The sequence below is a fragment of the Hyaena hyaena genome, unplaced genomic scaffold (genome assembly GCF_003009895.1).
Source record: "Hyaena hyaena isolate Hyena2069 unplaced genomic scaffold, ASM300989v1 scaffold_917, whole genome shotgun sequence".
NCBI lineage: Eukaryota > Metazoa > Chordata > Mammalia > Carnivora > Hyaenidae > Hyaena > Hyaena hyaena.
The window spans coordinates 534,188-548,455 of record NW_024081537.1 but is presented as its reverse complement, the minus strand read 5'-3'; the positions used below and the strand labels follow the sequence as shown (position 1 = coordinate 548,455).

Below are 14,268 nucleotides of genomic sequence, written 5' to 3'. Positions count from 1 at the left end.
TTATAGGCTGAAGAGATGTGAAAATAAATCCTATGCATAATCCTGGATTGAATCCTATATCAACGGAAAATGTTATAAGGAACACTCTTGGGACAACTGGCAAAAACTGAATATCAACTACAGATCAGAACATAGAATGTAAGGTTACATTTTCTGAATTTATAATTGCATTATGATTTTGTAAATTAATTTCTTTGTTCTAGGGAAATGCACATTGAAGTATTTAGGCACAAAGGGGTATGATATCTGCAACTAGTTCTCAAATGGTTCAGGAAAAAAATCAAACTCATACATTTGCATACTTGCCATTTCAATATAGCCCATGATATATTATGATGAATTTATCTCATTGTAATCATATTGCTGATCATGTTTAACTAATGGTCAACCAAGATCCCACCTAGCCAACAGGTTGCTCCTAATTGGAAGTTCAGGCTGATATGGGCTGAGGGTTTTGAAAGCAAAGGCATGTTTCCCAGATATGCTGGGGCCAAGCCTCCCATTTAGGCTGGGATTGGTCTTTTGATACCAGAAATGGGCTTTGCCAAATACTATTGTATAATACACTATATGCATTTAGCTAAGTGAAATTCAGAATTTTCTAAAGCCACACCAGAGAGATTGCCCATTGAAATGTAAGGTTAGAACTAATTTCTACTGATCAGAGGGAAAAAACCCAACTTTACTAAACTCATTGGTCAAGAGAGTGCTGAAGTTACCTTAAGAATCTTTCCTTTTAGATGACAATAGCCAAGAAAGGGATCTTAATATAGTAACTGACCTCCAAGCCCAGGTCGCAGCCGGTTGTCATAGCCATCTAGAAGACGATCTAAAATTCTGGTAAATATAGTGATGTTGTCAGTGCTGTCATCAGGAATATCCGGGGCGTGTTTAGGAGAGAGTCTGAGACAGTGGAAGAAACAGAGATAAAAAAAATAATAGTTCTTAATAGGAAACAATTGCATGTGTAAACACTTTAAGACAATTTCAATCAATAGACTGAGCCAATTAAATAGCCCTGTATCTTAACCAAATCAGCACTTCTACTTGCTACAATGACTGCCTGTGTAAAAGGCAGACAGTGGTCACTATACTTGAGCTCTTACTATAGCATTGACAAGAGCCTCACCAAACATGTGCTCCAGCCCCAACTCAACAGTGAAGAAACACAAGCAGAAATTGTTAATACAATTCTCCTGGGAACAGTATGTGGCATAAAGTTATACATCACATTTTGTTGCATGAATGTAGAGTCCTCAAAGTTAAAAAAGGAAAACTGTGTTACAAAGAACTTACCCCACTTCTGGCTGAGAGAAGCATAAGTTCACAGAATAATAGAATCAGACAGACTGTTGGAGTATGTTTATTATACCTACCTACCACCCTATGGAGTTAGGGTAACAAAATAATAGTACTCCATTAAATGTTAAAGCTACTGGCACTCTTAAGAAATTACTTAATTTTTCTCATTTTATACATGGGGAAATAAGCTCAAAGAGGGCACCACCAAATTTGCCCACAAATTTGAAATTTGAAAGGCAGAAATAAGACTAAAATCCAAATTTTCTGATTTTTTTAGTGACCCTCAGCTACCTCATGTTTCTTCATCTTGGATGCCTTCTGTAACCCTTTCCAAGCACTAGGCACTTTGCTAACCACTTACTCAGGCACAGGTTGACTGATACTCTCACTTTGTGAGGAGTGTCTTGTGGTTTGACAGGACTAAAAATGAAACACTTTGGGTAGTTTAAGAGAAAAGGGGTTACGGGGCGCCTGGGTGGCTTAGTCGGTTAAGCGACCGACTTTCGCTTAGGTCATGATCTCGCGGTTCGTGGGTTCGAGCCCCGCGTCGGGCTCTGTGCTGACTGCCAGCTCAGAGCCTGGAGCCTGTTTCAGAGTCTGTCACTCCCTCTCTCTCTGACCCTCCCCTGCTCATGCTCTCTCTATCCTAGAAATAAAAATATTGAAAAAAAAAAAAAAGAGAAAAGGGGTTATAGTGAAAGATATGATTGTTGCCAAAAAAATCAGGGTGTAGAATCAATGAATAAATTAGGAGTCAGAAATCCTGGGTTCTACTGCAAGCTATATTCATAAATTGAAGTTGAAAATTAAGCAAGTTACAATACTGTATCTCCTTAGGTCTGTTTTCTCCATTCCTACCTTGGACCTAGAAGGTTTCTATTAATAGATATAACTGTTCCTAGAATCCAATTAGTCAAATCGTGTAAGACATAAGAGGGGCACCTGGGTTGCTCAGTGAAGCAACCAAATCTTGGTTTTGGCTCAGGCATGATCTCATGGTAGTGAGATCGAGTCCTGCATTGGGCATGGAGTCTGTTTAAGATTCTCTCTCCTTCTGTCCCTCTCCTCTGTTCTCTCTCTCTCAATAAATAAACAAACAAACAAACAAATGACATAAGATAAGAGTTGAGAAGGAGTCTTAAGAGAGAGTCAGTATGCCTTCCCACAAATATTTATTGTTACTGGCAAGAAAAATTTGTTTTATTTAAAAATAAACCTGGGAAAAATCTACAGAATAGAAACATCAAAATTGAATGTTTCTCACTCTAAACTGCCACTCTCCAGCAAATAACCTTGGGAAAGTCATTCTGGACCTCAACTTCCTTAATTCATAAAACTAATTCAGTTCACTTAGTTATTCAACATATCTTTATTGAGTATCAACTATGTGCCTCTGTTTTGGGTACTGTGATAGAGCATAATAAAGGTAAAACAAGGTGAATAATCTTTTCCCTGATTACAGGGTTGCTCAGGGAATCAAACGATAAAATAGATGCACATGGAAGGAAAAACAGACCTAAGCTTAAAGAGTCTAGAGACATGTATTTGAATTTATTAGTGTGACCATAGGCAAGTTATATAACACCTCTAGTAATAGCTTTCTCATATTTAAAATTAAAATAACTTCAAAGATAAGTTGTATTAACATTAAATAATATATTAAAATTGCCAGGCTTAATGCTTAATATGTGGAAGTATTCAAAGTTTGTTTTCTCTTTATGAAATAGTACTGTATGCACTTGAATGCATTATTCAGATACAAATAACAAATATATTGGCACACCAATCAGCCAAAAGCCATAAAGAAAACTTTGGCCAGAGAGGCAGTGGAATACAGTGAAGAGTAGAGATAATAGGCTGGTTTAGTGGACAGAACACTACAAGTGATACAAATACCTCGCTGGGAAGGGGAAAGAAATAAAGGAACTATAGTGCAAAGCTAACAAATTGGTATTAATATCCTACAGAGATAAATACAGGGGCGTCTGGGTGGCTTAGTCGGTTAAGCGTCCGACTTTCACTTAGGTCATGATCTCGCGGTTCGTGAGTTCAAGCCCTGCGTCGGGCTCTGTGCTGACTGCCAGCTCAGAGCCTGGAGCCTGTTTCAGAGTCTGTGACTCCCTCTCTCTCTGACCCTCCCCTGCTCATGTTGTCTCTCTCTCTCCTAGAAATAAATAAAAATATATATAAAAAAATAAAGAGATAAATACAGACACCCTTCAGGTGACAGCTCAATACACCAATATTCTGAACTGGCCTTATATGGGCTGTGGAGAGAGAGGCTCAATTGATTTTGTGCACACCCCTTTCTCATTATCCTTTAACTTTCACTGAGGGGACTCTTAGCCATGATTAGCTTAATTTGATTTCTAGGAAATAGGTCTATAAATTGTATGAAAAATAATTTCTTGGATTTGAAAGCAAATAGAAAGGAGAATCCTCACAGAGTCATAGATGAACTTCATAAATGAAGGCTTCATAAATTATTTACTCCAGGTGGATTGATAGATGGGAATTCTAAAGTCCCTAAACATAATTTTTAACCACTCTGAATGTTAATGGGAAAGCTAAGATTTGGGATCAGAATTCTCGAATATGAGGCCAGTACACTATGCCACCTCTCTTACTGAAATATTAACTTCCAAGACAATGCATTTCCATTCATCACTGATGTGTTGATTATGCTAACAGCATTGTACACTAATAATTTTTAAACTTTTAAGTAAAAAAATCAATGCTAAATATCACTGCAATTCAAATTTCAACAGATTTCTCTATGATTTTTCACTTGGTTACTACTAATTTTTTCTCCTAATGTTCACTAAATTATTTCATAGGGAACTCGAACATGGTTTAATCTAGAACCTAAGTCAGAACTCTCTCTTCTTCAATAACTCAACTGCAACAAGCTGAAAATGCTCTACTTTGTTCTAATCCAAAGCAGTTTGGGAGAACAACAAAGAATCATGGTATATCCGGATTATGGAGAGCCTTAAATATCATATATTTTTTTTTCATTTTACAGATGAAGCACCTGAGTTACTGGTGAGACAAAGAAACTGTTCAAAGCCACATGCTTATTAAGTTGATAAAATTGATGCAACCATGACAGTTTTGCCTCATCTCTGTTATTACCAGTTGGATTTAATAGCAACAATCCACCATTTAAACATGAAAATCATGTTACTAATATACTACGTATAGGTAAGGTGGATTTAGTCATTTTTTTTAGTTCTAAAAATGGAATAGTGGTAAATCCATAGGATTAGGGTCAAGTGAACAGAGTTTTAGTACTACCTTTGCCACCAACTGACTGTGTGACCTATTTCCTTGTAAAATGGGGATACTAATTTCCTACCTTAGAAAGTTTATGGAAGAAATAAGTAAATAAGACAATGAACAAAAATTCGCTTTGCAAATGGTAAAGCTCCATAGATATTGATATTGTTCCTTCCTTTTCTTGACCACCCCCCCCCACCAACGTCTGAAAATGTAATGAGACACTTCTAAAAGACAGGCACCTTTTGTACATATTTTTGTGTGGACATAGGTTTCCATTTCTCTTGAAGAGATATCTATGAACAGAAATCCTAAGTCATATGGTAATTCTGCTAAATCTTTTTAAAGACATTTCTTTTTAACTGAAGTGAAATTCATGTAAAATTGACCAGTTTAAAGTGAACAATTCAGTGGCATTCAGGACATTCACAATGTTGTCAAACTACCACCTCTACATAAATCTAAAAAATTTTCATCACCCCAGAAGAAAAACATGTACATATTAGCACATGCTCTTTATTTTCTCCTCCCTGGCAACCACCAATCCTTCATTCTATTTCTATGGATTTAGCCATTCAAGATATTTCATATAAACGTTATCATACAATATTTAAACTTTTGTGTTTGACTTCTTTCACTTAATGTTTCCCAGGTTCATCCACAGTGTAGCACGTTTCAGTTCTTCATTTTTGAGGCTGAATAACATTCTATTATATGTATATACCACAATTTGTTTATTACCCACTCATCTTTTAATGGATATTTACGCACTTTTCTGCCTTTTGGCTACTGTGAATATTGTTTCTCTGAAAATGAGTGTATAATTCTTCTGAGTAGTCACCTAGTAGAGGAATTGCTGGGTCATATGGTAATGCCATGTTTAACTTTTTGAAGAACTGGCAAACTGTTTTCCACAGTAGCTGCACCATTTTTCATTCCTACCAGCTATATAAAAGGGCTCCAATATCTTTGCCAACACTTACTATTTTCCCTCTTTTTAAAAACATTTTTGGGGCACCTGGGTGGCTCAGTCAGTTAAGTGTCCGACTTCGGCTCAGGTCATGATCTCACGGTTCCTGGGTTCGAGCCCCGCGTCGAGCTCTGTGCTGACAGCTAGCTCAGAGCCTGGAGGCTGCTTCCAATTCTGTATCTCCCTCTCTCTCTGACCCTCCCCCACTCATGCTGCCTGTCTCTCTCTCAGAAATAAATAAAACATTAAAAAAAATTTTAATGTTTATTTTTGATATACATATATAATATACATGATAATATATATAATATAATAATGTATATTATTATAATATAATAATGTTATATCTTGAGAGAGAGAGAGAGAGAGAGCACAAATGGGGGGGGGGCGGTAGCAGAGGAGAGAGAGAGAGGAAGAATCCAAAGCAGGCTTTAGGCTCCGAGCTGTCAGTACAGAGCCCGATATAGAGCTCAAACTCACGAACTGAGAGATCATGTCCCAAACTGAAGTTGGCTGCTCAACCAACAGAGCCACCCAGGCGGCCAATTTTCCCTCTTTTTAAAAATAAATATATTTATTTAAATTCAAGTTAGTTAACATTCAGTGTAGTATTGGTTTCAGGAGTAGAACCCAGTAATTAATCTCTTGCATATAACACCCAGTGCTCATCTCAACAAGTGCCTTCCTTAATGCCCAGCCCTAATGGGCTCATTTTGCCCATCCCCACCCTCCCACCTCCCCTCTAGCATCATTGTTTATAATAACCAAAATGTGGAAACAGCCCAAATGTCCATCAGCTGATGAATGAATAAACAAAATATAGCATATCAAAGAAATGGTAATTTTCTGTTTTTAAAGGGGTACCTGGGTGGCTCAGTAGGTTAAACATCTGACTTCACCTCAGGTCATGATCAGTTCATGGTTCAAGCCCCAAGGCAGGCTTCATGCTGACAACTCAGAGCCTGGAACCTGCTTCAGAATCTGTGTCTCCCTCTGTCTCTGCCCCTCCCCGACTTGTGCTCTATCTCTCTGTGTCTCTCAAAAATAAATATACTTTAAAAAAATTTTAAAGTAGTATGTGTGTATATACGTACATGTGTGTGTCTGTGTGTCTGTGTGTGTGTGTAATGGAATATTATTCAGCCATAAAAGAGAATAAAATCTTGCCATTTGCAACAACATGGATGGAGCTAGAGATTATAATACTAAGCAAAATAAGCCAGTGAGAAAAAGACAAATACCATATGATTTCACACATATGTGGAATTTAAGAAACAAATAAAACAAAGGAAAAAGAGAGAGATAAACCAAGAAACAGATTCTTAACTATAGAGAACTGATGGTTACCAGAGAGGAGGTGGGTGGGGAATGGGTGAAATAGGTAATAGGGATTAAAGGATACACTTATCATGATGAGCACTGAGTAGTGTACAGAATTACAAAATCACTCTATTGTACACCTGAAACTAATGTAAAAGTGTATGTTAATTATACTAGAACTAAAATTAAAATCTTAAATAAAAAATTTTAAATAAAGTGCTTTACAACATAAAAAAAAAGAAATAAGGACACTTTTTATTTAGTTCTTTTTCTGAAGTTCTGTCTTGTTCTTTCAGGTGGATCACATTCTTCTGACTCTTCATTTTGCTTGACTTTCTGTGTTTGTGTTCACAAATGGAAGAACTACTTCTCCTGAATTTGAAGGAATTTCCTTGTGTAGGGATGTCTCCTTTGTAAATTGCATGTGCCTGATGGCTTTGGATGGATGACTGCTGCTCTAGAGGGTGTGGGCTGGGGATCTCAGGGCACTATGCTGGAGCCACCATAGTAGGGCCTCTGGAACTAAAGTGGGCATGGCTCAGAGGGGAAGTCTGTGGCTCGCCACACAGCTGGAACCCTGGCAAAATAGCTGAAGCGGCAGTAGGAGTAAGCTGGGGGATATCAGGGCCTTCCACACAAGGGTAACCCTGGCAAGATGTTTGGAGTTGAAATGGGCATAGGCCTAAGTGAAATAAGTCAGAGAAACACAAATATCATGTGATTTCACTTATATATGAAATCTAATAAAAAACAAGTGAACACATTAAAAACCATAAAAAGAAAAAGAACCATAAATATAGAGAATAAGCTGGTGGGTGCAAAGGGGGAAGGAGTGTGGGGATGGACAAAATAAATGAAGGGGATTGAGAAGTACATACTTGCAGTTATAAAATGAATAAGTCATGGACATGAAAAGTACAGCATAGGGAATACAGTCAGCAATTTTTGTAATAACTTTATATGGTGACAAATAATAAATGTAATTATCCTGGTGAGCATAGTTTAATGTATAGAACTGTCAAATCACTGTGTTGTACACTTGAAATTTACATAACATTGTATGCCAACTATATTTCAATTTAAAATAGTATAACTGAACCTTATTAGTCTTTTAAAAAAAGAATTTATGTTCAAGGAAATATACCTCAATAAATGTATTAATATAAAAAAGAAATACAGGAACTTTTATATTCTGGGACAAAATGAAGATCACTGACCATTTGGGGATTAAGTCCAGAATGTTGGTAGTAATAGCATCAGTTTCACTACACTGAGGACCCAGGCATGCTTATGTTAGGGGGAAGCAGGAGAAGCACAGATGTGGAGCTGCTAATACAATTCATTTAACAACCCAAAGAGAAGAGAAATTTAGTTCATTAAAAGGAGGGCATTTTCCCTAATATGGTATGTCTCCTAGGGGAAAACATATTTAAAAATAAAACAAATTTGGGACACCTGGGTGGTTCAGTCAGTTAAACGTCTGACTCTTGATCCCAGCTCAGGTCATGATCTCATGGTTCATGGGTTCGAGCAAGTGCAGAGCCTGCTTGGGATTCTCTCTCTTTCCCTCTCTTTATGCTCCTCTGCCTTACCCTCTCTCTCTCAAAAATAAATAAATAAACTTTAAAAAATAAAACAAATTTAAAATTACTGTGCAGAAAATGACATCAGCAAGATGAAGGGCTAGGAGGTCCCAAAACTCATCCCACACCAACAAAAGAAGAAAACTAACAAGAACCATAAACAATGATACACTGAAGAAAACAGCTCAGGGAAAACTGTAGACAAAAAAATAACCAGAAAAAGAGAGCTGGAAGTCCTTTGTATGCCTTCTGATAGCTCTTCTCTGATGCACTAGGGATAGCTCCTTGACTTGGCCTCACTCACAGCTCCTCCGTTCCCATTCCTGCCCAAGCCATCCAGGGAGCCTGGAGACAGTCGGAAGGCAAGGAGGCATCAGGGCTGCCTCAAGAAACAAGCCAAACTACACATGGTGGAGAGTCCCAAATACCACTACCAGTAGGGAAACAAAATAACCAAACGCTCAACAAGAGAAACCAAGAGACACCATCCGAAGAACACTTCCTGAAAAGACAGTCACTGAACAGTCAAAGAGCCCTCTCTAATACAGCAGAACTCCCAGGGGCAGAGTGTACAACAAGGCTTTAAAATTAACAAGAGAGAGAAAAATAACCAAAATGACAAAATGGAAGAACTCTCCTCCAAAGAAATTCCAGGAAGAAATGACAGCGAAAGAACTGCTCAAAACAGACATAAGCAACATAATCACTGGGCTTGAGAAAACCATGGAGGACATCAGAGAAACTATGGCTACAAACACTACGGAGCTTAAAAATAGTTATGATGAATTTAAAAATGCGATAAGTGAGACACATAATAAACTGAAGACGTTCAATGCACAGATTGAAGGGGCAGAAAAGAGAATAAGGCATTCAGAAGACACTATTACAGAAAAAGAAGAAACTGAGAAAAAGAGAGATAAACTGATCCAGGAACATGAAAGAAGAGTGCGAGAGCTCAGTGATACAATCAAATGGAACAATATCCGTATCACAGGAATTCCAGAAGAGGAAGAGAGAGGGATAGGTGCTGAAGGAGTCCTGGAACAAATTATAGCAGAGAACTTCCCCAGAAGGAGGGGAAGGAACCTGGGGAAGGAAGTAGAAGTTGAAATTCAAGTGGCACAGAGAACTCCCCTTAGAAGTAACTTGAATCGATCTTCTGCATGACATACCATAGTGAAACTGGCAAAATATAAGGACAAAGAGAGAATTTTGAAAGCAGTTAGGGAGAAAAGGATCCTAACATACAAAGGGAAACCTATCAGAGTGGTGACAGACCTATCTAATGAAACTTGTCAGGCCAGAAAGGAATGGCAGGAGATCTTCAATGAGATTAACAGAAAAAAATATGCAGCCAAGATTCCTCTATCCAACAAGCCTGTCATTCGGAATAGAAGGAGAGATAAAAGTCTTTCCAAATAAACAAAAATTGAAAGAATTTGTCACCACTAAGCCAGCCCTACAAGAAATCCTGAGGGGGATGCTCTGAAGGAAATGTTGCAAGGAAGAAAGATACCAGAGACACCACCACAAGCATGAATCCCACAAAGGAAACAATGACTCTAAACCCATATATTTCAATAATAAAAATAAATGTAAATGGGCTCAATGCTCCAATCTAAAGACCTAGGGAAGCAGAATGGATAAAAAAACCGAAATGCATCTGTTTGCTGTCAACAAGAAACACATTTTAGACGGGAAGATACCTTCTGATTAAGAGTAAGGGGATGGAGAAATATCTATCATGCTACTGGAAGTCAAAAGAAAGCTGGAGTAGCTATACTTATATCAGACAAACTGGACTTTAAAGACAGTAACAAGGGATGAAGAAGGGCATTATATAATAATTATAGGGTCTATCCGGTCAACCAGACAGAAAATCACTAAAGAAATAATGGACTTGAAAGACACATTGGACCAGATGGATCTGACGGATATATTTAGAACTTTACATCCTGAGGCCAGGGAATTTACTTTCTTCTCAAGTGCGCATGGCACATTCTCCAAGATAGATCACATACTGGGACATAAAGCAGCCCTCAATAAATATAAAAGAATAGAGATCATACCATGCACACTGTCAGATCACAATGCTTTGAAACTTGAAATCAATTACAGGAAGAAGTCTGGAAAACCGCCAAAAACATGGAGGTTAAAGAACACCCTTCTAAAGAATGAATGGGCCAATCAGGCAATTAGAGAGGAAATTAAAAAATATATGGAAACAAATGAAAATGAAAACACAACAATTCAAAATCTATGGGATGCGGCCAAGGCAGTCCTAAGAGGAAAGTACATTGCTCTCCAGGCCTATTTCAAGAGATTAGAAAAAGCACAAGTCCAAAATCTAACAGCTCACCTAAAGGAGCTAGAGGCAGAGCAACAAGAACGCCCTAAACCCAGTAGAAGAAGAGAAATAGTAAAAATTAGAGCAGAAATAAACAACATAGAGACCAAAGAAACAATTGAACAGATCAATGAAACCAAGAGTTGGTTTTTTGAAAAAGTAAACAAAATTGACAAACCTCTAGCCAGGCTTATCAAAAAGAAAAGAGAGAGCACCCAAATAGACAAAATTATGAATGAAAATGGACTTATTACAACCAACCCCTCAGAAATACAAGCAATTATCAGGGAATACTATGAAAAATTATATGCCAACAAATTGGACAACTTAGAAGAAATGGACAAATTCCTAAACACACACTCACTACCAAAATTCACACGGGAAGAAATAGAAAACCTGAACAGACCCATAACGAGTGAAGAAATCGAATCAGTGATCAAAAATCTCCCAACAAATAAGAGCCCTGGACCTGATGGTTTCCCTGGGGAATTCTACCAGACATTTAAAACAGAATTAATCCCAATTCTTCTCAAGCTATTCCAAAAAATAGAAGTCGAAGGAAAACTCCCGGACTCATTTTATGAAGCCAGCATCACTCTGATTCCCAAGCCAGACAGAGATCCAACAAAAAAAGAGAACTATAGGCCAATATCCTTGATGAATACGGATGCAAAAATTCTCAACAAGATCCTTGCAAATCGAATCCAGCAGCATATCAAAAGAATCATCCACCAAGATCAAGTGGGATTCATTCCTGGGTTACAGGGCTGGTTCAACATTCGCAAATCAATCAATGTGATCCATCATATCAATAAAAGAAAAGATAAAAACCATATGATCCTGTCAATAGATGCAGAAAAAGCATTTGACAAAATACAGCATCCCTTCTTAATAAAGACTCTCGAGAAAGTTGGGATAGAAGGAACCTACTTAAACATCATCAAAGCCATCTATGAGAAGCCTTCAGCTAACATCATCCTCAACGGGGAAAAACTGAGAGCTTTCCCCCTGAGATCAGGAACACGACAGGGATGTCCACTCTCACCACTGTTGTTTAACATAGTGCTGGAAGTCCTAGCATCAGCCATCAGACAACAAAAGGAAATCAAAGGCATCAGAATTGGCAAAGAGGAAGTCAAACTTTCACTCTTCGCAGATGACATGATACTCTACATAGAAAACCCGACAGACTCCACCAGAAGCCTACTAGAACTGATCCAAGAATTCAGCCAAGTTGCAGGGTACAAAATCAACGTACAGAAATCGGTTGCATTTTTATACACCAATGATGAAGCAACAGAAAGAGAAATCAAGAAACTGATCCCCTTCACAATTGCACAAAAAACCATAAAATACCTCGGAATAAACCTAACCAAGGATACAAGAGATCTGTATGATGAAAACTATAGAAAACTTATGAAGGAAATTGAAGAAGACACAAAGAAATGGAAAAACATTCCATGCTCATGGATAGGAAGAATAAATATAGTTAAGATGTCATTACTACCTAAAGCACTCTACACGTTCAATGCAATTCCAATCAAAATTGCACCAGCATACTTCTCAAAACTAGAACAAACTATCCAAAAATTTGTATGGAACCACAAAAGACCCCGAATAGCCAAAGTAATACTGAAAAATAAAACCAAAACGGGAGGCATCACCATCCCAGCCTTAAGCCTCTACTACAAAGCTGTCATCATCAAGACAGTATGGTATTGGCACAAAAACAGACCCATAGACCAATGGAACAGAATTGAGAACTCAGAAGTGGACCCAAAAGTATACAGCGAACTAATCTTTGACAAAGCAGGAAAGAGTATCCAATGGAAAAAAAGCCTCTTCAACAGATGGTGCTGGGAGAACTGGACATCAACATGCAGAAGAATGAAACTAGGTCATTTTCTCACACCATACAGAAACATAAACTCAAAATGGATAAAGGACCTGAATGTGAGACAGGAAACCATCAAAACCCTAGAGGAGAAAGCAGGAAACAACCTCCTTGACCTCAACTGCAGCATTTCTTACATGACACATCTCCCAAGGCAAGGGAATCAAAAGCAAAAATGAACTATTTGACCTCATCAAGATTAAAAGCTTCTTCAAGGCAAAGGAAACAATCCATAAAGCTAATAGGCAACCGACAGAATGGGAAAAGATAGCTGCAAATGACATATCAGATAAAAGGCTAGTATCCAGGGGCGCCTGGGTGGCTTAGTCGGTTGAGCGTCCGACTTTCGCTTAGGTCATGATCTTGCGGTTCATGGGTTCGGGCCCCGCGTCAGGCTCTGTGCTGACTGCCAGCTCAGAGCCTGGAGCCTGTTTCAGAGTCTGTGTCTCCCTCTCTCTCTGACCCTCCCCTGCTCACGCTCTCTCTCTCTCTCTCTCTCTCCTAGAAATAAATACAAATATTTAAAAAAAAAGGCTAGTATCCATAATCTATAAGGAACTCACTCACCAAACTCCACACCCGAAAAACAAACAATCCAGTGAAGAAATGAGCAGAAGATATGAACAGACACTTCTCCAAAGAGGACATCCAGATGGCCAACAGACACATGAAACGATGCTCAGCATCCCTCCTCATCAGGGAAATACAAATCAAAACCACCCTGAGATACCACCTCACGCTGGTCAGAGTGGCTACAATGAGCAAATCAGAGACCTCTAGATGCTGACGAGGATGTGGAGAAACGGGCACCCTCCTACACTGTTGGTGGGAATGCAAACTGATACAGCCCCTCTGGAAAACGGTGTGGAGGTTCCTCAGGAAACTAACAATAGAACTCCCCTATGACCCAGCAATAGCACTACTAGGAGTTTACCCAAGGGAATACAGGAGTGCTGATGCATAGGGGCACATGGACCCCAATGTTCATAGCAGCACTCTCAACAATGGCCAAAACATGGAAAGAGCCTAAGTGTCCATCAACTGATGAATGAATCAAGAAGATGTGGTTTATCTATACCATGGAATACTACATGGCAATGAGAGAGAATGAAATCTGGCCATGTGTAGCAACATGGATGGAACTTGAGTGTGTCATATGAGTGAAATAAGTCATGCAGAGAGGGACAAATACCATATATTTGCACAGATAGGAGAATTAGCAGGAACTTAATGGAGGACCATGGGGGAGAAGAAGGGGGGAAAATAGTGGGGGAGAGGGAGGGAGGAAACCATGAGAGACTCTTGTATGCTAAGAACAAACTGAGGGCTGATGGGGGTGGGGGGGAGCGGAAGGGGGGGTGATGTGCAGCATGGAGTAGGGCACCGGGTGTTATATGGAAACCAATTTGACAATAAACTACCTAAAATTGAAAAAAAAAATAACCAGAAAAAATCCACGGAGCTCAAAAATTGAGGATGGCCACATAGAAAAGTAGAGGAAGAATGTTACCTGTATCATCTCATCCCCAATCAGGATCTGCTCAACATCTGGAAGAATGCCCTCATAAGGAGT

At 38.7% G+C, this 14,268-nt stretch overlaps 1 protein-coding gene across 1 annotated transcript in view; it reads right to left on the bottom strand.

The window, feature by feature from the left end:
* Positions 1–14,268, bottom strand: part of GABRA3 (gamma-aminobutyric acid type A receptor subunit alpha3) — a 338,456-nt gene that overhangs the window by 201,810 nt on the left and 122,378 nt on the right. The window contains exon 3 of the mRNA XM_039220703.1: positions 782–903. Coding sequence (XP_039076634.1) covers positions 782–903 — 122 coding nt within the window. The remainder of the gene's footprint in view (positions 1–781; positions 904–14,268) is intronic.